This window comes from Spermophilus citellus, assembly GCF_964194105.1.
Source record: "Spermophilus citellus genome assembly, chromosome: 7".
Classification (NCBI taxonomy): Eukaryota; Metazoa; Chordata; class Mammalia; order Rodentia; family Sciuridae; genus Spermophilus; species Spermophilus citellus.
In genome coordinates, this window is record NC_138188.1 from 28,078,765 (window position 1) to 28,103,475 (window position 24,711).

At 51.0% G+C, this 24,711-nt stretch overlaps 2 protein-coding genes across 2 annotated transcripts; one reads left to right on the top strand and one right to left on the bottom strand.

The window, feature by feature from the left end:
* Nucleotides 1–511: 511 nt before the first annotated feature.
* On the bottom strand, nucleotides 512–10,248 carry TWF2 (twinfilin actin binding protein 2). Its single transcript, XM_081301184.1, has 9 exons — nucleotides 10,108–10,248; nucleotides 6,267–6,344; nucleotides 3,598–3,776; nucleotides 3,102–3,197; nucleotides 2,835–2,939; nucleotides 2,601–2,726; nucleotides 1,774–1,924; nucleotides 1,517–1,638; nucleotides 512–1,108 (listed from the first exon to the last, which is right to left on the bottom strand). The coding sequence occupies exons 1-9, from the start codon at nucleotides 10,130–10,132 to the stop codon at nucleotides 941–943; spliced, it is 1,050 nt and encodes a 349-aa protein (XP_081157310.1). The 5' UTR covers nucleotides 10,133–10,248; the 3' UTR covers nucleotides 512–940.
* A 6,207-nt stretch (nucleotides 10,249–16,455) lies between these two features.
* On the top strand, nucleotides 16,456–21,693 carry PPM1M (protein phosphatase, Mg2+/Mn2+ dependent 1M). Its single transcript, XM_081302684.1, has 10 exons — nucleotides 16,456–17,026; nucleotides 17,772–17,895; nucleotides 18,035–18,289; nucleotides 18,795–18,907; nucleotides 19,266–19,350; nucleotides 19,456–19,574; nucleotides 19,738–19,801; nucleotides 20,015–20,122; nucleotides 20,234–20,382; nucleotides 20,802–21,693. The coding sequence occupies exons 1-10, from the start codon at nucleotides 16,803–16,805 to the stop codon at nucleotides 20,944–20,946; spliced, it is 1,386 nt and encodes a 461-aa protein (XP_081158810.1). The 5' UTR covers nucleotides 16,456–16,802; the 3' UTR covers nucleotides 20,947–21,693.
* Nucleotides 21,694–24,711: the final 3,018 nt, after the last annotated feature.

Below are 24,711 nucleotides of genomic sequence, written 5' to 3' on the forward strand. Positions count from 1 at the left end.
CCCCCATGATGTTCTGCTTCATCGCTGACCCGGAGCAACGAAGTCAGTCATCTGTGAACCAAGACCTCTGAAACTGTGAGTCAAAATAAACACTTCCTCTGTGAAGTTGTTCTTATTGGGTATTTTGTCACAGCAACACAAAAGCTGATGAAAACATCTGGTTAGGACCAGGGAGCCAGCCTCCCATCTCTGGTAGCCATCCTACCTCCCTTAGGGGCAGAAAACCCACCAAGTATGTGGTGATTTGTTATAGCAACTACGGGAGACAAAGACACCTAGATCCCCCTGTCGTGGTGGAGAGGTGCCTGCCTCTCAGGTGGGGATCCCATCAACCTCAGGACTTGTGCCCTCACACACACAGCCTCTCCCACACCCTGGTGGCCAGGAACACTGAGGCTCCATGTAGCAGACCAACCGTTCTCTCCTGACCTGTGAGAGGGCAGTTGGCTATTTGCACAGGGCTACCCAATTCCAAGGGCTAGTAGCATTCCCTTAGAACCAGACATAGATATTGATTTAAAAATATTTTATTCTTTAGAAAATACAGCATTCAACCATCCCATCCTGCAGTGACCCCTGCTCCAGCCCCAACCAACCCTACCCACTGTGGTCAAAGGCTTCTGGGCTGTGCTGGGACCCCAGTCTCAGATCCCCTGGAGGCCAGGTTCATGACAGATCCTTCGCCCAGCCCCCTTGAGCCAGCCAGGCAGGGCCCCCAGATGCCCTGGGCACACAGATGAGAGACAGGGTCAGCAATGGGGAAGGGTCACAAAATGCCAACCCAGTGACCCTCAGAAGCTTGTAAGTGTGTTCAGCCACCAGCCTGCCTGACCCACAGGAAGCACTTCCCTGGAGCCAGAGTGAGAAAGAGGGAGGTGCAGGGAGTGGTGAGGTAGGCAGCCCCACAGCTCACTCGCTGGCCTGGCTCTGGTCCAGCCACCTAGCTGTCGTCCCCATTCTCGCCAGGGCCCCTGATGAGTCGCTTGTGGCCCCGCTTGCCCCCAGGGCCCTTGGGCTTGGCGAATGCCTGCTTGAAGGCATGTTGCTTGGGGTGCACCTCGTCATAGAGGAACTCAGCTGTCAGCTCTGCCCCGTCGCCAATCTCAATCTGTGTAGGACAAGGCCACAGTCAGTCCAATGACTCTGACACACATCACCCTTGGTGACTTCCACTCCTGGGCATCCTTTTGATCTCTTGCCTCAGGCCTGGGGTCTCCTTGTAGATCCCCACTGGGAATGCCACCCACTGGAACTCAGACCCTGGAGCCTGCTACTCTGCTTACCTGGGTCACCCCCTTTCTCTCTCCCCCCAGAACCAGGGAAAGTTGTCCTGGTGGCCAGGGCTTGGGTTTGTCTGTGCCATCTGTCATCTGGGCAGCCTTGGGCAGTGCAGCCTGCCCTGAGCCTCAGGTTCCCATCCATCCACGGTAGTGACAAGTCCTGCCATGCTCCTGACTCAAGACTCTAATGCCCATGTGGAAAGCGGGGTGACAGGTCTATGGGGATAGCCACGCACCTTCTTGGCGATCTCCAGCTGGAAGTCCTGCTCGACAGAGTCAAGGAGGCGGCTTTTGCAGCTGGAGTACAGCATGCGCTCTTTGATGCTGCACTTATACCCCGGCATGGAGTAGATGAACACTGGAGAAGGACAGGGAGGTGATTCCATGCAGGCTGAGCAACCTGCAGACCTCCGCCCCTACAGCAGGTCCACCCAGCAGCAGTTCGGTGCTACCCTACCCAGCACACAGCAGGGCCTTTGCAGTAACCACTCACCCACAGACTCAAGGTGGTCACCCTCATGGGTATGCTTATAGAGGAAGAAGTGGTAGCGGGCAGCATCTCGGGGCACTCGTGAGGGTAGCTGGGCCACATCTGTGGGCTCTGTGTGTACCAGCTCGATGGTCTCCCGTTCCAGGTCCAGCTTCTGTGGAGGGCCAGGGGACACATGAGGGCACCATCTACCCAAGAGGAACCCTGCTGGCAGGCAGGCGCCTGCTCATGATCTCTTCCTCATAGCTGTACCTCTGTGGGGGTCATCCCAAAGAGGCACTCCTGGGCCCAAACCCAATGGTGCCCTTTGAAAGTTGCTAAAGGTGGCACTCCCCAAAACAGCAGTGAATGGGGTGGTGTGGATGGGCTCACCAACATCAGATCAGCCTGTCCTCAGAGGCAGAGCCTCTTGAGGGAAGCATTTTGGAAGGGGCACCTTAATCAATGGGTCAGAATGACCCTGTCTGGGAAAAACAAGTGGTCAAGAGGGCTGCAGAAGGAGCCTGGGACAGGAAGGGGCTTAGGGGTCAGTGTGAACCCAGGGGTGGGCATATGCGGAGGATGAAAGGGAGCAGTGAGCTCACAGCAGCACCCATGTGGGAAGGCAGAGGACAGAAGAAAAAGAGTGTAACTCTGTGTACCTGGTGGCTACTTCTAATGCAGGAAACAGGGAGGGACAAGGAGGACAGTGTGTTCCCACAAGCATGTGGAACAGCTCAGGCACTCCTGGGCTGGTGGGGGCAGGGGTTCTATGCCCATATGTGTACGAGCAGGAGTAGGGGTAGGCCACACTGCCCCAAGCATGTACCAGGGCAGGACCATGCACCCACCAGCTGGATGTAGTTGATCATCTTCTGCTTGAGATGCTGAAGTGCCCGCTGGGCCTCAGGCTGCAGGGGGAAGGCGAGGCCCTGCAGAGTCTGGTGCTTGCTTTCCACACTGATCTCTGTCTTCACCTGGGGGGAAGGGCAATAGTGAAGGAGACCCCCACCTGCCCAGCCTGGGGAACAGCCCAGCCCACCAAACAGCACAGGCTCCAGGCACATGTGACCCAGCACACTCACCTCGTTGATACGGATCTGCTGGAGCTCTCTCTCAGCTGAGGTCAGTGGAGCAGGTGCAGCACAGGATGATAGGTGTTTCTGGTACCCAGCAAAGGAGAGGTCATCCTAGGAGGCATAAGTGGGCACCTCAGGCAGGCTGGAGGAAGCCCTGCTGAGCATCTCGGCTTACAGCTCCTGGACTCCCAGCCTTCCCATTTCATCCCGGCACTGGGCTTCTCTGCAGCCCTTCACAGGCCCAGCCCCCATCATTCTGGCCTGGGTGGCTACCTTCACTGTTCCAAAGAGTTCATCCTTGATGTGGCCACCCCCAAACTCCTTCTTCACTGTGGCCCGTGTTGCTGCGTAGAGCATCTTCAGCCGCACCTGAAGGGTGGAGGCCAAACTGTGAGATCCCTGTGGGCAGGTCTGCCTCTCCAGGAGCAGGCAGGAGGCTCTAGAAGGGGACCTTTTCAACTCATCCAGTGAGCACATCCAGCAGGGGGCAGCACGAAGGTGGGGGTGCAATGGTGGCTCCTGCCAGCAGAGGGAGCTCTGGCCTAGCTCAACCTCAGCCTCCAGGGGTCAAGCTGATGCCACTCACAGGCCTCTGAGTCCCCAGGGTTCAAGCACAGGGCCCTGTCCTGTCAATCTCTGGGACAGGACCTGACATGCATTCTCTAGGATCCCTGGGACAGGGCTTCATTATCCTGCTCAGTCTCAGCTGCCCTCCCCATTCCCCCATTGGCCCTGAGCCTGGGGCTAAACAGGGGTCCCTGGGACTCACCGGAGAATTATCAGGTGACCAGGCAAGAAAGAGCCATTCGAATCCCTGAGCATTCTGTGAGTCGAGGCGGAAGAGCAGGTAGCAGGGCTGCTGGGAATCCAGCAGTGGAAGCACAGCCCTGTCGTAGTCCTGGTCCCAGCGACCCACTGGCTCTTGAGAGGCACCCAACACGAGCTGCTCTGGGGGCAGAGGCCGGGTGAGCCGGAGTAGCTAGCCATCTCCCACCTCACCTCTGCCTGTGGAATGTCCTCTGGATGTGGCTTTCTGAGCTAGCTCAGACCTGCTGGCTACTCCACCCCACTTTTCTTAGAGCCCCCAAATCTTCAAAGTATGAAATTATGTTACCTGATCAGTGAGTGAACGAACAAGGACAAAAGCTACTACCCAGAGGCTGCTCTCTCTACCCTCCAATCCCCTACAAATCACCCAACACAAACCACATGAAAACACAGCCATGTGTCCACAACTAGCAATCACATGGCTCCTTCGCAACACCCACACGTGTGGGTAATCACTCTGATCCCACACTACAGGCAAGGCACGCTGCTCAGTGTAGGAACCCCTCCATGCACCTCCTGCTCCCTCCTCCCTAAGCCCAGGGTTACAACAGAAACTTGGCACACCCCTCCTGGGACAAATGTGCTGGAAGAGGTGATGTCACAGTTCCAGACCATAAAGATCTGCAGGGACAAAAACATCTGGAGAGGGGCTGGGGTTGTGGCTCAGCGGTAGAGCACTCACCTAGCTTGTGTGAGTTGCTGGGTTTGATCCCCACCACCACATAAAAACAAACAAACAAAATAAATGAAGGAAGGAAGGAAGGAAGGAAGGAAGGAAGGAAGGAAGGAAGGAAGGAATTGTATCCAACTACAACTAAAACCAAAATATTAAAAAAAAAAAAAATTCTGGAGAGGAAGAAGGCACGACTCATGCCAGACTCTGTAAACAGGTATTCTGCCACCACCCCAGCTGTAGCTCCCTCTCCTCCAAGTCACAAACCCAACAGCAGTCAAGTTCTTCATGCCTGGGCTCATCAGGCCTGTCACCCCCTGGCTGAAGGGGGCATCAGTCTACCCTGTGGGCTGGTATCTCACAAATACCTTCCCGGCACACACAGCTGTAGGTTGGAGGAAGAACTAGGACAAAGGGGCAATCTAAGCTTGACCAGGGGATCTGGCACCCCACCACAATGTCCACCTAGTGGGATAAGGGATCCATCTGCCTGGAAACTCCAACATGCCAGCTTCCTCACCTGCCCACACAGAAGTCGTATGGGATCAGGGTTGACAGCTAGCAGTCACAGGCTGAATGGGTTGCAGAAGCATTGTCAACATTGCTGTTCATGTTTTCCAACCAAGAATCTCACATAAAAAGTAAAAGTCAGACCTTCTCTAGAAAAATCAGGAGCTCCAGCCACCTCAGTTGGAGTGTGGACACTTCTGGGCACTCTCAGGTACTCCTAAAACTGTAATACAAAACTGGAATAAGCTGGGCATGGTGGCGCATGCCTATAATCCCAGCGGCTCAGGAGGCTGAGGCAGGAGGATCAAGAGTTCAAAGCCAACTTCAGCAATTTAGCGAGGCCCTAAGTAACTCAGTGAGACCCTATCGCTAAATAAAATACAAAAAAGGGCTAGGGATGTGGCTCAGTGGTTAAGCGCCCTTGGATTCACTCCCCAGTACCAAAACCCAAACAAACAAACAAACAAACAAAAAACCTGGAGAGCCCACCTAGAGATTCTTCCTGCTTAAGATCTTAAGTTGTGTCTGAGGACTGCGGCCAATGAGTACAGCTACCTCTTTAAGGGTGGGAGGCTGTGGCCTACTGCCCAGTCCTTCACTCATGAGCTACCTCATGACTCCTATCCAGTCTCTGAGGAAATATGGGGACTCTGAACAAAGCCCAGCACAGTCATGGTCATGGCCCTAAAGCCTGGGGTCAACTCTGGGTCTGGACAGTGCCTACTAAAGTGAGCTGAGCAACAAACCTGTTTGGGAAGCCCCTAAAAGGCAGTAGAACAGGTTACTGAGAAGGTCTGCAAGGACCCCTAGAGATCCAGCCCATACCCAGTCTGTTCCCCTTACAGACTGGGACAGTCCCTTGGCACAGAGAGAAGAAGAGAGGAGTCTCTTACTTCCAACACCCCAATTTAGTTCCGGGTCCATGTTGAGGCCTTGCCAAGCATGGAATATCCCCCCTCCTGCCCTCAGAATGGGCTGTACCCACGTCCCTTCTCCCCATTTTGAGGGTTCTTCCCAAAGGAAGAGCCTCGGCGTCTCTTAGGTCTCTCCTCGGCAACAGCCAAGCCAGAACAGGCCTGCCGACCACGAACAGATGAAAGTGGGTAGCACTAGCCATATGCAGCAGTCCTTGGACTCTCTCATCCCCTGACCCCTGCCTGCTCAGCCCAGCACTTGGACTAGGCCCATCTCAATACCCACACAGCCTCTGGGGAGACCACAGAGGACTCCAGGATAGGGGCTAGCATAATAGGGGTGATAACCATGTCTACCTTGTGCTCCTCTCTGAGGCTTCTTTTTGTGAGTGGCCTTATCCCCACTTCCAGACAGGGAAACTGAGATCCTGAGGGGCCCAGAGGCCAATACGCCCTCCAGAAGCAATTAGGTCCAGCCTCCAACATATGCCCTAGCTCATGGGGGGCACTCACCGTCCTCAATGACAACTTTGATGAGCCGAATGGAGCCAGCCCGCGCCTTGGCAAAGAATTCCTTTAATTCCTCAGTGGCTACAAGAACAAGAAACATAGTGGGGGATGAGTAGGCAGAGTGGACAGGGACAAGTTTGGGGCCTGCTCTGTCCTGCGGGATCTGGTGGCTGAGTTGGGAACCAGGTTAAATACGGCCTCGCCATGTGACTGGGAACCTGAGATGGCCACTGAACACAAGCTCCCAAATTTAGCCAGCAGAAGTGGCAGGCGGGTGGCCTGCTGGCTGGGATTGCTCTGGTGATGGGGAGGGGCAAGCAGGGGCGGGACAGCCCACCCGAAGATGGGGCAGATTCTAGTCCAGCCAGAATTAATGACCCCACCTGTCTTCTGCTCCCATGACGGCCCAGCAGTGGGATGGCCTGAAACACACTCAGCACTGTGGAATCCACAAAGAATACACAAATGCCACCATTATGTCCATTCACACACACACACACACAAACATCACATGTGCCAACTCACTAAATCGAGCATATGTGAATATAAAAGATACATATAATGCAGAGAGGGACATAAATGCAAATACCATTGTATGTGAACACATGCTCAACTGGTCAAACGTAAATGGATATACATATTTAGACATGAGAACATGCACTCAGATATAATTCCTAGCTTTCTAACACACACGTAGGCAGGCACCTTCAGAGTTTGGCTAAGACAGTGTGCAGGCAAGAGGATTACAAAGCACACACAGAAACACAGAGACATCTTTTCACAGATGCATGCACATGCAGCTCCAGCCCCCCAGCCAGGCTGCCTCATGCTGAGGAGGCCCTGAGAACTCATTCCCTGCCTGGCACAGCTCCACCAGGGACACCAAGCTCTCCTCTGAGACAGTAGGGAAGGCTTCCTGGAGGAGGAGTGGCTCCCAGGAAAGTAATTCCATTTTGGATCTTAGGCTGCAGAGCTGGAAGGTGACAGCCAGTGACCAAGGAAGGAACCAAGTGCAGAGGTATGGATCATGGTCAGAGCTAGGGAACCATGGGTAATCTCAGAACCACTAGTAGTAGCGAATGGGAACACTATGGTCCAAGTGGGGAAGGGCTCTGCTTGGATATCTGAGTGAGCAGGGCTAAGCCAGCACGACCTTGAGGCTGCCCAGGGGTCAGAAGAATTCCCACAGGAACACAGCTGGAGGGTTGAGGTAAGAGAATATTTATAGGGCCTGGATTGGGCAGCTCAGGGGCAGCAGGAGGCGGGGGCTTTAAGAAAACAAACTGGTCATGGCCTCAGGTGCCCCCATCTTCCCCAGTGACCTTGTGTCACGGGGTAAGCAGAAGCTCAACTGAGCCCAGCAGGCTCTGGGGCTCACAGCCTCGTGGCGTTGAACTGCATGCAAGAGGGTACAGCCTCTTTGGGTCAGGACAGGACTTCGCAACAGCAGCAAACAGTAGTTTCCTGAAACTTCAAGCCTAGTGTTAGGGCTCCATTCTTCCTTAGCTGTGTGACCTCTGACTTCTCTGAAACTCAACCTCATCTGTAAAACGGAGATAATACCCCCAAGCTCCAGAGACTATAATGAGGAGTAAACGGGACGAAGTGCTCAGGAATGGGGCCTCTTTTAATAACAACTTTTACCCAGTGGCTCCAGAGGCTGGGGCAGGAGGATTGCAAGTTCAATGCCAGTCTCAACAACTCAGCAAGGCCCTAAGCAATTTAAAAGGATTTTGTCTCAAAATATTAATCAATCAATCAATCAATCAATTAATAAAAGCTGGGGATATGGGTCAGTGGTTAAGTGCCCCTGGTGCTTAAAAAACAAACAAACCCCCCCCCAAAAAAAAATTTTATTACTATAAGATAGCTGCTCCTTCTACCTGCTCAGACCTTGGGAGGGTGACCAAGAAGCTCCTCTTCAGAGAGGTTGACAAGCCCCTTCTAGTGTTACTAGGGCAAACTGACACCCTAGCACGGGAAGACATCCTTTCCTACCCCACCCCAATCCCTCCCCAGCTGCCATCAATAATCCAGAAGCCAGGCCTGGGATATCTGAACCTTTCTCATCAAAGATTCATGACCCCCCGCCCCTTGCCCACCCTCCCAACTCCAATGAGCCTCAGGTTACAGTCCCTCTACTTGCCAGGATCTGAGGTCAGCATACCTACATCTATGGCCCATGACCGGGCAGGTACTCCAGGGTATTCTCTCCTGCTACCTCTCCATGCCTAAAATAGGAAGGAGGGCTATTCACAGGTAGAAGGAGGGCTGGGGGCAGCGTAGTCCCCAATATCCCCTAAGCAACCCTGTGTCACTGTACAGGAAGTGAAGGAATGAGGCAGATCCCTGGCCACAGGAGCTGTCAACAGGGGACGTGAGGTGGCTGCAGCTATGACCAGGCAAAGGGGAAGGAAGGGGCAGGCCAGGAGGTAGATCCCTCTGTGGGGCTGACTCATGATGCCACCCCTCCAGCGCCTCCTGGAGATAGGCTGGCCCACCTGTCAGGAGGCTGGCCCTGACTCAGGCCCTTGTATTCTTGGGTCCTACGGGGCGGGGGGGGGGGGGGTGCAGTGGGGAGAAAATGGGAGTAGGGCCAGGGAAACCCTTTCTGGGCAGTTCAGCCACCAAGTGGCCACAACCACAAGCCACAAGCCAGGACTCAGGCAGTTTCAAGGTGGTAGCCCTGGGCAGGGGATCATGGTGTGGTGGCAGGAGTGGCAGGTGGCCAAAACCACCAAGCTGTCTAGGCAAGCAGCCTGAGCCCTCACTACAGGCCAGGCAGCCCTCCCAGGCCAGTGGCAGATGGGACACTGAGGCCTGGAGGGTCAGGGTATTTGGCTTCCAGCCATTACTTCTCTCCCAGCCTGTCCAAGGAGGAAACTGGGCCCCTGTAGGAGGGGTTTTATGTGTGATACTCTAGGCCATAGATGCTTCCTGGCCATGAAGATGGGGATGGGAGCTGGCCTGGTTTCTCTAGGGCCAGGACCTCCCCTACAAATCTACCCATCTGGACCTTCTTCTCTCCCTCCAGCTTGGAGCTGGGACTTTCCAACCCTGGCTGGGGCAGACTAAAGAGATCACCAGGAAAATGGGAGGGAGGTCAGAGGTCAAGGTCAGACTGACAACTCTCCCCAGGCCACTTAGAGGGCCCTGTCAAAGGTTTTCCCCAGCTTAGCCTGCAGGAGTGTGAGGATCCTGAGAGGAGTAAAGGTCAAGACCCCTTCCTCACACACATTCACAAACCCATACAAGTCATGAGACACATCCCCTGCATGCAACCATGGTAACAAATGCACACCGAGATGCGTACCAATTGTGCACACACACACAGACACCCACACACATGTGCACACTGTCAAGAAACAGTGATGTCTAAGATGGTCCCATGCTACCTACAGTGTCCAAACAGCTACTAGGGCATGTACATGAATGATCTTAGATGTGTACAAGCAAGTCACATCCAGATGGGTACGCATGGAACTGTATACAGAGGACATGTGCACATGCGTGTATACTCCGCCAGATGTGCACATCCGGGTACACCCACCCCAAGAAAGGAACAAAAATACACAGACCCGCACACACAGGAACATCTACCCCCAAGGGGTTCGTAGGTATTTCCATCCCAGCTGTGTGGGTGCATGTGTACCCACTCTCAGCTATGCACAGCAAGTCTGTACTCCCCCAGATGTGCCCATCCCAAGCGACCGGCGGCTACAAAGCAGAACAGGAAGCTTCCCCCTGCTGATGCTAGGGGGAGGAAGGGACCGACAGCCGGAAAGGGGGCGCAGCCCAGAGCAGAGCCTCTGGGAACCTCTGCCCGTCCGCCAACCGCCCTCACCGTGGATGCCCGTCTGGTGCGTCATGGCTCGGCGTTCCGCTCGCCCGCGCCGTCGGAGCCCTTCGCTTGGCCCTGACCAGGCTCCTCTTGCCTGGACCCAAAGGAGGAGGATGTGGTGGCAGCCGCCGAACCTCGCGCAGCTTCCCGGGCGGTGCCGCAGGACCCGCCCCCAGCGGCGCCCCGCCCCCGACGGGCGAGGCCGGGAGGGCGGGGACTCAGGGCCGCGCGTGCGCGCAGCGTGGCCCTTGGTCCACAGGGTTGTCAAGCTGTCTGACCGGTTTTGTGCGCGGGTCTGTGGCCGGGAAAGGGGCCTGCGTCTGCCCGGGGGGTGCGAGGGCGTCGGTGCGCCTGAATCCGGTAATCCGTGGGTGGGGCGAATCCGTGTGTGCAAGTGGGAAAGACTGTCCGCCCGTGTCTGTGTAGGTTTGTAAATAGGGACAGTTCCGCACTTACCCAGTTTGTGACCGGAAAAGGGGTCAGAAGGTAAGTAAGCGCGTGCGTGATTGTGCGGGGATCCTATAGCCCGGGGACGTTTCCTGAGCGCGTTTCGCGGAGCATTAAGCACATTAGGGCACAGGCCTGGGCCTTACGGTGGGAGCCCAGACCCACCTTCTACCAGGCAACCAGCAGATGAACAGGATCTGTGGATCTGTGGTGGCGAGAGCCCTACCCAGAGAATGTGAGATGCCGTTGGAAGGAAGCAAAAATTTGGTAGAATCCTGAAGGAGAGAATGTGGTGACCCAGCAGAGCAGAGCGAAAAGTTTTCTTTGAAGAGGGAGCTGCACGTGCAAAGGCCCAGAGATGAAAGGAACCTAGTGAGTCTGAGGAACTTCCAACCTAGCAGCCTTTCCTTCCGGGCATCAGAACTGACTGCTGCTACCAGCCAACCAGCATTTTGTATTTTCCAGACTCCTGTTATTGAGTCAGGGGTGACCGTATGACCCCAGCCTATCCAGTCAGACTCTCTTCAGGGATTTCTTGAAAGGGAAGATTGGAAAAGAAGCCTCCTTTTTTGGGTGGGGGTCGCTGAGACATGATGATGGATGTGTGGCCTGCCTGGAATCTGATAGTCTTTGTATCACACATTTATTTAATCCTGTTGACAGCCCCTGAGATAAATGTTATTGTCTCCATCATACAGATGAAGACTTTCAGGTTGGAGAAATGTCTTTGTTTGGTCATAAGGCAGTGAGTGTGCTCAAGAACCTTAGATTCCTTTACTGGAGAAGTTGAACAAAGGGGGGGAAATCCTGTTAAGCAGTGACCTTTGTTCCCTCCATCCATCTCTCACACTTCAGTGATCATGTATGAAAGGAATCTTCTGGGATATTGGGGGTTTGAGCCCTTCCTGCTCAGCTTAAGATCTGGGATGTGGGCAAGGACCCCCAAGGCCAGCAGAGTACCAAAGCAGATTCCACCTCCTGCTGAGATCTGGTTTCAGGCAAAAAGATGAGAAAGCTGCCTACATATGTATTCAAATGAGTCAGGGGCAGACTGGTTGCCCCTATCCTTCTGATGTTTCTCACAGACATTTAGCTATTGAAATTATTATAACAGTTTTTTTTTTAGGTGGATCAAAGAGTTAAGTTTTTTTTTTTTTTTTTTTTAAGTAATAAGTAGGGCTGGGGATGTGGCTCAAGCGGTAACGCGCTCACCTGGCATGCGCGGGGCCCTGGGTTCGATCCTCAGCACCACATAAAACTAAAATAAAGATGTTGTGTCCACCGAAAACTAAAAAATAAATATTAAAAAATTCTCTCTCTCTTTTTTTAAAGTAATAAGTTGCATGCAATGATGTTTACCTATAATCCTAGCCTCAGCAATATAATGAGGACCTAAGCAACTTAGTGAAATCCTGTTATAAAAGGGCTGGGGGGCTGGGGATGTGGCTCAAGCGGTAGCGTGCTAGCCTAGTATGCGTGCGGCCCGGGTTCGATCCTCAGCACCACATACAAAGATGTTGTGTCCGCCGAAAACTAAAATAAATAAATATATATATATTTTTAAAGGGGCTGGGGAGGTTTGGGGTTGTAGCTCAGTGATAGAGTGCTTGTCTAGCACATATGAGGTACTGAGTTCGATTCTCAGCACCACATTTTTTAAAAAGTACTTTAAAAATTCTAAAAAAAAGGGGGGTTGGGGATGTAGCTCAGTGGTGAAGCACCTCTGGGTTCAGTCCCCAGTCAAAAAATAAGTAATAAAAAAACTGCAGATGGAGGACATTATGCTAAGTGAAATAAGCCAGAACCAAGGGTCAAATGTTTTATGTGGAAACTAGAGCAAAATAAGGGAAAGAAGGTGGTGGGGGTTCATACATCATAGAGGAATAGGGAAGATCAATGGAGTAGAAGAAGAAGAACAAGAAGGAGGGAGGAAGAATGGAAAAGGAGAGGAAACATAGAATTAATTTAACAAAATCATTTTATATGCACATATAAATATACCAAGGGAATTTCTTTATACGTAGAAAGTATCAATCAAAAATAAATAAATGAAAGCTGGGCGTAGTGGTGCACACCTGTAATCCCAGTAGCTCAGAGGCTGAGGCAGGAGGATCATGAGCTCTAAGCCAGTCGCTAAGCAACTCAGAGAGACCCTGTCTCTAACTAAAATACAAAATAGGACTGGGGATGTGGCTCAGTGATTGAGTGCCCCTGAGTTAATCCCTGGTACCAAAAATAAGTAAGCGAAAGGAAAATCAGAGTAGAGGAAGGAAGGAAGGAGGGAAAGGAAAGGGGCATTGGGATTGGAAAAATTCCTTGCATGTATGAGTTTGTCAAAATGTACCCATTTGTGTGAGGGGAGGAGAGATTTTATACATACACACTTTTCACTTAAATTTGCACAGAATTCTTTGACATCTCTGGAAGGATCCCCCAATAAATTTAGTCATAATAGAGGTCTCTGGGAAGAGGAATGAGTTGTGGGGACGACTTGCTGCTAAATAAATATTTTTATACTTTGTGAAAATAATAAAATATAGTCATATAAAAATATTAAGTTAAAAAAATTAAATCTGGGGCTGGGATTGTGGCTCAGCCCTAGAGCGCTCGCCTAGCAAGGGTGGGACCTGGGTTCGATCCTCAGCACCACATAAAAATAAAGGCATTGTGTTGTGTCCATCTACATCTAAAAAATAATAAAATATTTTAAAAAATTAAATCTAAAATAAATCTTATTAAAGAACAGATATGGAACTAAATAAAAGCTACTTTTATGTTAGCTGGGGAGAAGCCTCTGGCCAGAAGGGGGCGGACTTGGGTTCATTGGAGCAATTGGGAGAAATGTGTCGGTGAGAGTGAGGAGTTTATATTGCCCTGGGAGAGCCTAGATCAGGAATGAAGATAAATTCATCCTAAAGGATCTCATCCATTTTAGATACCGAATAGAAAAAAAAAAAAAGCTTCCTGGAAGCTTCTGGAAAGAGAAAGGGGCAAACACAGGCTGTTGGAGACCAACCTTGCACGTGACTGAGTCACACTCCCCAGCTGGGTGCTGAGACACTCAGTCACAGAAATGTGGCAGAGCTTTCCCCACCCTTCTTGGGTTCATGGGTGTGTCTTGCTAGGGCCCCATTGTAATATAACCCCTTGCCCTGTTTAGGATAGACTCTGCCATGGAAGTGCCTTGTGTGTGTCCCCTCCTCTTACTGTGCCCTTGGGTTTGGCCTACCCAGGTGTCAGTCAACCTGCTGACATTGGACATCATGAAGATACACTCAGCCCCCTGAAACTGACCCCTTGCCTCATTTGAATAGCTTCTCAATAAAAGGGGTCAGCACGTGCTCTCGCTCTCTCTCTTTCTGCGGACCCTTAAGGTCAGAGGAGCCATCATAGCGACCCCAAAGAAAAAGGTATTTGTGTCTCTTGTTTTGTGCAGCCCAATTAGCCCAGTTTAACTGGAGTGATCCCTGAGCCTTTTAGTCTCGAGAACAGAAACCCGGCAACAAGCCAATCTAAAGAATGAGAAAGATACTGGATTTCAGCATCAGCAGTGGCAACCAAAAGACAATTAATAGAAGTAGGATTCCAAACAGTACAGTAGTCAAAAGCAGAGGTAGGGTGGCGTGTGCTGGTGCATGCCTATAATGTCAGTGACTCTGGAGGCTAAGATTGAAGAGGCCAGCCTCTTCAAATTCAGGGAGACCCCTTCTCCCATTCCAGCAATTTAGCAAGACCCTGTCTCAAAAAATAAAAAGGGCTGGGGATTTAGCTCCGTGGTAAAGAACCTCTGGGTTTGATTCCCAGCACCAAAACAAAATAAAATGGGCTGTGGGTGTAGCTTAGAAGTAGAGTGCACTTAGGTTCCATCCCCAGTATCTGGGGTAGGGTGGGGACAGGGAAAGAAAAAACAAGGACAGAATTACAACCCTTTGAGACCAGCAAGAACCCAAGAAATTACCTCCAGGTCATTCTTTCTTGGAAATTTATTGAAGGATATGCTTCAGCAAAATGAGGAAACAAACCAAAAAAGGCAGGCTTGGATTCCAGGTAAAAACAGGTGCCTAGCCTAGGGAGACAGAAGAGCCTAGATGGCATAAGGGAACACTCACACTACTTTTGAAGAGAGAGGATGGGATTACTACAGGGCTCCACACAGCTCTGAAAACAAGTGAATAAACTGGGCATTAGACTACTCGTGAAATATTTGGCTGCCCAAAGCTGTGAGAATGACTTAGGACAGGACTTTGACCCACTGTAGGCAAGTCCAAGCTAATGGATTGGGGAATAGAGTGAATTTGCTTTTTATCTTCAAATTTTATACTTTAAAAGCCTCTGAATCACCAGGCAGGGAGGCACATGCCTCTAATTCCAGTGACTCGGGGAAGCTGAATCAACAGGAGGATCTCAAGTTTGAGGCTAGTCTCATTAACTTAGATCCTTAGCAATTGAGTGAGATCTGTCTCAAATTTTTTTTTTAAATAAAAGGACTAGAGATGTAGCTTAGTGGTTAAGTGCCCCTGGGTTCGATCCACACATAAAATCTCATTACAGAAAAACCTCAAATCAGGCTGAGGTTCTGACTCAGTGGTAGAATGCTTGCCTAGCATGTGTGAGGCCCTGGTTTGGATCCTCAGCACCACATAAAAATAAAGGTATTTTAAAAAAGCCTCGAGACATCTACTGGTAGGGGTGAGGAGGTGACTTCACAGTCTGTCTCACTTTGGGTCCCTGGTTCATTTCTGTCACAATGACAGAAATGACAAGTGTCCTTAAGGGTAATTTTCTATGGCTTTGTCCCCACTCACTTGATAGCTGGATCAAGCACCATCTATCATTAACTTCCACTATCATCACAATGGGGGTTCAGCGGGACAATGCCTGGCTCTTCTCCATTAACTCTGTGCCCAGTGTGGGCGTGGCACACATAGGGTAATGAGTTAGCCACCATGCTGCTCTGGATCTGACTCATCTGAGGGAATGGGTGTTGGGCACTGTTCTCTGTTCTAAGAATCTTTCTCCTCGGGCTAGAGAAACTCTATAGATGGGACAGGGCTGGCTGCATGGAGGAAGTGGGACTAACATGATCCTGGGCTTGGGAGTGGAGGTGAAGGTAGGGACTCTTAATATAGCCATCCCTGGGGGCTCTGGGCTGTGGGGGCTTATGGACTTTGAGTTTGCTTTCTGGAAAAGGAAAGAGGAAGAGAAATCCCTTGCGGGTGGGAGGTTGTTTAAGTCAGCTGCACTGTCAAAAAGGAAACAGCACAGCTTAGAGCATCAGAGACTTCCCCTCAGTGGGCCTCAGAGTCCTCCATTACAAAATGGAAATAGCAGTCATTCACAGGGTGTTGAACTTAAAGTGTCAGAAGAGTGACAAGGTGCTTTTAAAATGTAGATATGAAAGGGGAAACTGTTGCTGACCACATGGTGATAGCTAGCCAGGCATTAAGAGGAGACTGAACCATCTTTATTTTCAGCGTGGATGAAAGTCTTTCACCCAGTTCTGAACTCTAACCAGCTAGAGCCTTTGGGGGCACCATGGATTCGCCTTTCAATTCCCATATGTTCACTCACCCTCTAGTGAATATCCTGCTGTCTGCCCAGAGAGGACATCTTAATTGGAGGAGCAGCCATTTGGGAGACTAGCCTCTGTGGCAGGAGCAGCCTTTCAGGGTGGGGAAGGCCCAGATGACCATTAACTTCCATCTGGGGGTGGAGATGCCCGGCTGCGTGGGTGAGGAACAGAGACGTCCTGAGTGAACACCAAGTTTCTTACACACGCTTACTCAATGTGTCTATCTGACCCCTCCAAGGACATCCTGTCCCCATCTTCCTCTTGCGCAAGGTACCCGCCCAGCAGAAAGAGGCTTGAGGCTTTGCGGTGGACAGGGGCCCAGTGCCTGCTCTGGATGACTGTCCACAGCATCTTGGGTAGCAGGAGGGACTTTCCCCTCCCAAAGGCTAGTGCTCTACAAGTGTGGATGAACATGCGATCCTGCTGTGTTGCTGTTACGCACACAGGCGACTTCATTCTCTAGGCCTGTTTTCCAGTCTGCAGAGTTTGCTTCTTAAAGGTGTGGGCAGGATCCACAAGTCTGAGAGCTCAGGCCCGGCACAAACATCAGGCCGTAGGTGGGGTTAGGCGCGTCTCCGCCCAGACCTGCTCCCGCCCCCAGCCCGCTTCCTCCTCCCAGGGGCGGTCCCGCCCAGCCCTCCGGGCCCGCGCACCGCGGGCAGCCCCCTGCAGCCACACCATGTCCACCGGCTGGTTCCGGCGCCGCTTCCTGACTGGGGGTCCACTCCCCGCGCCGCGGCCGCCCGGGCCACGCGCCAGCCCTGTGCCCTACCGGCGGCCCCGCTTCCTGCGTGGCTCTGGCTCCAGCCCAGGAACCGCCGACGCCTCGCGCCGCTCGGACTCCCGGCCAGTGCGTAGCCCAGCGCGGGGCCGCACGCTACCCTGGAACGCAGGCTACGCCGAGTGAGTGCCTCCAACCCGGGATACCCTTGATCCAGGAACCCCCATCAGGGCTCCCGCCTTATCCAGTCGAGGGTTCTCTGCTGATCTAGAAAACAGGATAACCTGAGTGACACCCCCATCCCACTTGTAGATAACCCTTCTTGTCCTCAACTAGTGACTCCTTATCCTACCTCTGTGTTTTCTTTGGGTCTCCAACCTCCTTAAAAGAAGAGTGTTGGTGGGGAACGACTTGCACTCCAAGACTTCCAAGATGAGGCCGGGAGACTGTAGAATTACAGCATTGTGGGATTTGGGAATCCCAAATCCCACAATGTTCCCTACGGTGTTCACTCTCTCTCTCTCCTGCTAGCCCTGAGTAATCCTTGCTGCCCTGCTGGGCGGTTAGAGGAGGGAACCAGAGAGGGGAGCCCTCTCGGACCTAGCAATAGAAATAAGGTAACTGGGTCTGTGTGTTTTATTTCGATCTCTTCTAACTAACTTTATGCCTAGAACCTCATTAATGAAACCATTGTGCAGGCCGCTTGGTAGACTTGATCTCTGTAGAAAATTCACTCCTACTTCAGCCCTGGGTCAACAGATAAGACTCTAGAGGGTCTGGGCCTTGACTTTTCTCTTAGTCACAAAGCCACTTAACAGGAAACTTAAAACTGCCCAGAAGTTTGTCAGGAACTGCTGCCTCTTTCTGGGGTCTCTGTACCCAAGGGGACACAGGTATGTCACTGACCTGACCTTTTTCTGGCCTCAGGATCATCAATGCAGAGAAATCTGAGTTCAATGAGGATCAAGCTGCCTGTGGGAAACTGTGCATCCGGAGATATGAGTTCGGACCTGAAGAGGATAGGGAATGGTTGACTCTGTGCCCAGAAGAAGTAAGTGCAGCCAGTTCTGAACTTTTCTTACAGGCTGGGACCAGGGTATACAGGCTCTTGCCTTGCTGCCCATATCCTAGTGCAAGGTGGACCAGGGGGGAAACTGGCAGAGCCTGACATGGAGGCCCTTCCTGTGCAGTTCCTGACGGGTCATTACTGGGCACTATTTGATGGGCACGGTGGTCCTGCAGCAGCCATCCTGGCTGCCAATACTCTGCACTCTTGCCTGCGTCGGCAGCTGGAAGCCGTGGTAGAAGGCATGGTGGCTGCTCAACCCCCCATGCACCTCAGTGGCCGCTGTGTCTGCCCCAGTGACCCCCAGTTTGTGGAAGAAAAGGGCATCAGGGCAGAAGATTTGGTGATTGGGGCCCTGGAGAGCGCCTTCCAGGAATGTGTGAGTATACCCTTTGGGGAGTAAGGGAAGTTTTTGATCCCAGGGACCTGAGTGGGGCATCCCTGCATAACATAACATATAAGGCCATATAACCTTGGACTGGGAAGACATGATTTGAGTTTGTTTCTTATTGTCACTGTCATCTTAATCTCTCCTGTTTGCTCCTTCTACTACATGCTTTTTTTTTTTTTTTTTTTGGTAGGTGGGATTGAATAGGGCCTCCTGCATGCTAGGCAAGTGTTCTACCACTGAGCTACATCCACAGCTCAGTGCACTAAGTGCACATGCTGCTAGTCCTTGGGGCAAGGGCTGGTTTCTCTTCCTCTGTTTTGAGTAGCACTTCCCATATCTGCATCTTCTAACCACAGGGATTGAGGACTCATGGCTGGACTTTGGGCTGGGACTGCCAGGCCTGCTTTTGGGGAGTGAACCTTAGGGTGGGATTGGGAAATAGTGGTATGATGGAAGTACAGGTGGCAGCTAAGATGGCCTCGGTTTGCTCCAGGATGAGGTGATCGGGCGGGAGCTGGAGGCCTCAGGCCAGGTGGGCGGCTGCACAGCTCTGGTGGCTGTGTCCCTGCAGGGAAAGCTGTATGTGGCCAATGCTGGGGATAGCAGGTGAGTTCTTGGAGTGTGGGCAGGGGTGGGGTGGGCAGGAGAAAACCAGAAATGGGACAATGAAAGATGACTGGAAGTGGAGGTTTAGAAACAGGGAGGATTGAATGGCCAAGTTGTTTGTACCTGGCATGTGTCAAGTGTGAGGGATGCCAGGAAGAGCATCATAGGGCCCTTAAGTGCTAATGTGAAAAACTGAGCCTTACCCTGAAGACAGTCTAAAGGGCTTTGAACCAGGGATTGGTATGGCCAAAGCTGGCTCCTGATGGTGAAGAGGGGCTGGCAGGAGGGTATCCATGGATGAGATCTATGAAGATCACTTCATAGATCCCTCCTCCTCCTCCTCCTCAACCCCATACAGGGCCATCTTGGTTCGGAGAGATGAGATTCGGCCGCTGAGCTCTGAGTTCACTCCAGAGACTGAGCGGCAGCGAATCCAGCATCTGGTAGGTACCTTCACCAGTGGGAGGCTATGGATCCCCAAGTCCTGGATCCAGAGCCACGAGGGGCCATAGAAGGGAGACTGACCTGAGCATGGCCTCCCCACCCAGGCCTTTGTCTACCCTGAGCTTCTGGCTGATGAGTTCACCCGACTGGAATTCCCTCGGCGGCTGAAGGGGGATGACTTGGGGCAGAAGGTTTTGTTCAGGGATCATCACATGAGCGGCTGGTGAGGGGGGAGGGGGCATATGGTGGGGAGAGACCTGAGGTCCAGGCTCAGCTGTGCCAGTCCCTCTTCCTGGGCAGGGTGGGCCCTATGAGGGTAAAATAGCTGGGCCCTGGGTTGAGAGACAAGTGAGGGCTTGGGCTGATGCAGGCTCTGCTTCTGGTAGGAGCTACAAATGTGTGGAGAAATCAGATCTGAAGTACCCACTGATCCACGGACATGGCAGGCAGGTCAGTACCTGGTCCCCCTTCAAGAATCTCCATCCACTTGCTCCGTGAAGGTGGGAGTTCCTTTGTTCCTTAGTGGGGACTGTGGCTAGTGTCTTGGGGTCTGTTCCCTTGTTTCTTCTTCAACACACAGCTCCTGGGGTCTACAGTCCACCCTTTCCTGTGTGCTCAGGAGTGCCAGGGTCTTATCACCTCACATCTCTCCTCTTTCCTCAGGCTCGGTTACTGGGAACGCTGGCTGTCTCCCGAGGACTGGGAGACCATCAGCTCAGAGTCCTGGACACAAACATCCAGCTCAAGCCCTTCTTGCTCTCTGTCCCACAGGTGAGAGGACAATGTATTCCACTCCTGCCTCCATCTGCCTGTAAAGACAGGGAGTGAGCCTGGTGGGAGCCAGGAAGGGAGCATTTAAGGATCCTCAGGCTTAACTTTCAGGTAACTGTGCTGGATATGGACCACTTAGAGTTGCAGGAAGAGGATGTAGTTGTCATGGCAACTGATGGACTCTGGGATGTCCTGTCCAATGAGCAGGTGGCATGGCTGGTACGGAGCTTCCTCCCTGGGAACAGAGAGGATCCACACAGGTATGTAGATGCCAGGGACCTAAGTAGTTAAGCTGAAACAGCACTGCCAGCCAGCCCAATTAGGGCTGTCTCAAACTTCTCAGAAGTAGGGGGAGTGATTGTGGGTCAGAAAAAAATCTTAAGGCTAGGGAATAGAATATACCTCAGTTGGTAGAGTGCTTGCCTTGCATGCACAAAGTCCTGGGTTCCATCCCCAGCTCACACACACACACACACACACACACACACACACACACACACACACACACAATCTTTGGGTTGATTCCTGTGGTCCTACCAGACTTGTTTGCTCGGCTCATAGTTGGACTACATTTTTTTGGGTCCTCCAAATATCCAACCTTTGCAGGGAGTTCTCCTGGAAGGCTGGCCTTGTCCCTTTGCTCTGCCTCCAAAGTACATCTGCATGATGGTCTTCACAGGTTCTCGGAGTTGGCCCAAATGCTGATACACAGCACACAGGGGAAGGACGACAGTCCCACAGGGGAAAGGCATGTGTCCTATGATGACGTCTCTGTGTTCGTGATTCCCTTGAACAGCCAGAGCCAAGGAGGCAGTGGCTACTGAGGATTCTGACACTGCATCCAAGAATCACTCCAATCATTGCAGTATGGGCATGCCTCCATTAAGGCCAAGAGCAGGCCCTGTTTGTCCCATCCCCAGCCACAGCCCAATGTTCCTGCTTCTCACCCAGGTTCATCTGTTTCAAGGGGATTTTTTATACCAGGCAGCAAGAGCTGGAAGGGTACAAAGAGCCCAGCCCACCAGGTCCTGCCTTTTGCAATAATCACATCACTCTGGTAGAGGGATCTGATTTCCTACAACTTAGGAAACCCTTGTGAGGCTTCTCAGACAGGATCCTCAAGAGCCCAAGAATTATTCTTAGAAAGAGATACCCACATTAAGAGTATTAGTCAAAGATGCCACAAGGGGTAGCATCCTGTATTTGGATACAGGTTTTCCAATCCATGAATGTCAGGGCATCCATTTAACAGTCCCCCAAGAAAATCTTGGGCAGTCTCACATCTGCTAGAACACCTGTCTTGAAGAAAGCTCTGGAGACACCAGCTTAGGTTTTGCCCTGTTCTCTGCTGTTGGAGGGCATGGCCCCTACAGCTAAAGTTGGGGGAAGAGCAAAAAGGGGCAAGAGGAGCTTCCAGAGTTGGCTGGACAGGGAATGCTTATCACTACCTCTGGCCTGGCCTTCTAACTGACTGCTTCCCCCTGGCCCCAGGCCTGCCCTCGTCTCACCACCAATGCCTTTGCTTTTGTTTCTTATCACATTCCTATTATTAAATGTTCATTTGCAGAAGAGTCCTTGTGAATTGTGAACTGCTTGTACAGCTTGGATTAAGGGCACCTTCCAGAGGATTAGTTTTAGCTCTACCATACAAACTTGCATAGAGCTGGAACTATTTTCTCTGAAGGCCCCCTAGTTCTTATCTTGAGTGAGGTTCCCCCCCCAACCCCCATTGTTGCCCAAGAAACAGAAAGGATGCCTTTACTACCACTGTGAACTCAGCTTTAGGTACCATAAGGATTACTTTTTCACTTGATTTTGAATGCAAACTTCTTTTAAGCTGGATTTAGCAGGAAACATACATCTGTTAAGATCCTTGGGCTTGCTGCTTGACAAACAGCTTCAATTTCTTCACAAGACTGTTGGCATCTAAAACTTACTAAGGCTCAGGTAGTATTTGAACAACAAGGCAAACCACCTTCATGACTTCAGCTTCCTCTGAGTTCCTGAATTCACTCCTAGAATTGAAGTAACTTTTGCCAGGCAACTCAAGTTTTAGACTACAGCCAGAATATCCAGTAAAACATGGTAAAACTTGTGCAGTTGTGAGATTCATTTCTCAGATATTTTTCAACAGAAAAAAGTATTACCATATATATTCCATTTTCCATATAATTGTATTCCTCAGCCCAGGATTTCCAGGCCTGAATCTGGGCCCAGTTGGGGCCATAACAAAATGTTAGTCCTTGAAGTTCTGCATAGCATCTCTTATCAGTCAGCTGGCAAATGCCAGAATGCTGTCCTAGCAGCCTACAGGAGACTGACTTCCTCCTTCCTCAGCACAGCCTTCCCCCTTCTCCCTGAGCAAAGTGTGGGCAACATTCTGTCCCTGCCTCTTCCCTACATCAACTGCTAAACCAGCTCACCCCCATAGCCTGCTGGCCTCAATTCCGAACAAAGCTAAAGGCTACTCCCTGCTCCTGCTCTTGTTCTTTGCACAAGGCCAAGACCCAGGGAGTAGGTGCAACAGGTCTTTCAATTGCAGGGAGACCACAGTGAGAGTGGCTGTGGCAAGGGCAGCCATTCTGACTGATTTGTTCATATTTCCCAGCAGAGCTAAACTGCAGCAGCCCTCCCACCACTCCACATGATGGTCTCTTACTCCTTGAGTACTCTTGAGTCAGGAGAACCTATCCAAGGCCAACTACACCCAAGCCAGAAGGATCCTTCTATCAGAGTCCCTAGCCAACCTCCCAAGTGGTATAGAAGTAGTCAGAGTGGCAGGATTTTCATCTGCTCTAGTTCAAAAAGTCAGAAGCAGGTCCTACAGCTCTGATGATGCTGAGCTAGAGCAGCAGGCCCCAGGAATTACCATCTCACCAGGCTAGGCAATAAGTTACCAAAGCAAGTGGCTAGGCTTTCTGCTGGACCTGGTGTAGAAGCCACCAAAAGCCAGGGTCTAGTAGGGGATGCATATTCCATGAAGTTGTCATTCTGGTCAAAGGTTGAAATAGTGGTGTGGGGTGTGTGTGTGTGTGCAAGACAGACTGACATATATGCCAGATAAGTTCCAAAGATTAAGGTTGGCTTAGGCTTTCCTTTAAATGTCACTCATTTCTGGCCCAGTGGCTGCCTATTAGAGCCTAGGGGTTCTTACTCACCCATAGGCCTTATCTAGCAGGGGTTACAGCAGTCCATTCACACAGCATTACAGGGAGCCTCATGCAAGCTAAGAGAATGAAGGTAGACAACCCATCCCCTCCCTCTCTCCCTCCCTCTGGGTACCAGGCAGACAATACTTCAGAAACTCAATGGAAGAGGCTGCACCCATAAAATTCTGTTTAAGACTGTTAACATGGAAAAAAAAGTTTATATGTTAAGTACAAAAGGGACATAAAATTGTATATACAGTAGAATAACAACTATGTAAACACACCAAAAACCTATGCACAGAAATGTGTAGAGGAACATTTAACACCAAAAGATCAACAGTGGTACCATTTGGGTGGCCAATTGATTCTTTAAAATTCCCCCAATTATCCTTAATTTAGAGTACTAATTAAGATTGAAATAGGGAGTAATTTTTAAAAAATATCCCCACTGGCTGGTGGTTGAGCAGTGCAGTGTTGCTGTCACATACAAAGCAGTGGCTTTGGCCCTAACTCCAGCCCCCAGCAATACATTTACTGCAGGGCCAGCTCTCAGTCTTTCTCTCCCTTTTATCCTAGCCACACTTCCAGCTTAATCTTTTCTATTCCTCCCCAACTCTGCTCCACAGGGCATAAAGTAGAGGCTGTGAAGTGATATGTTTTTCAAAGGACATGATGCCTCAGCTTTGGACATCTGAGAACTCAAATACACATCATATTCCTACTATTGGAGAGTTCCTTCTCTGTTAGTTACATGTATATAAATTATACAGCCTTTCTTGTTAACTCAGTTTCAAGCACCATCTCTGACCATTCCTAATGTGAACTTTCTACCCTGAAAAGCCAGGGGAGGGCAGTAACAGCTCAAATTATTTGGTTTCTCAGAATCCCTCCACTCTGGGAAGGAAGAGCTACACAGTGGGTGGCATGGTAGCAGTTGCAGATTCCAGTCTACTCTTGGGAAAGGTGTATGCCTATTTGCCCTTTCACTTTGATTAAAAAGTCAAAAGAGTAATTGCTTAAACAACAAACAAACAACAACAAAAAAAGAGAAAGTGCTAGTGATTCACAGCCTATATCTGCTGCTAAACAGAAGCAGTGATGGCTTGATTTACCCTAGCAGCTATGTACCTTTGGGCAAGTCATAACTTTATTGGGCCTCAGTTTCTGGATCTGCATGGAGTGTTGTCTGCAATAAAATGTTTCACTGGGTACTTAATGAAGTAAAATGCCACTTGGTCTGCTCTTAAGAAGGCCATGCAGGGGAAGAAAAGGCCATGGGCTGGATACAGAGCATCCTAACCTGGGCCTAGCTAAAACCTCCTCCTCTCAAGAAAAAGCAAGAAAAAGAGCAAGAAAGTAGCCATACTAAGTGGGAGTAACCTGTAATTGGTAAGAAGCCTTAGACAAACAAAGTGCTCTGGTTTCAGCATCCTGTCCCTA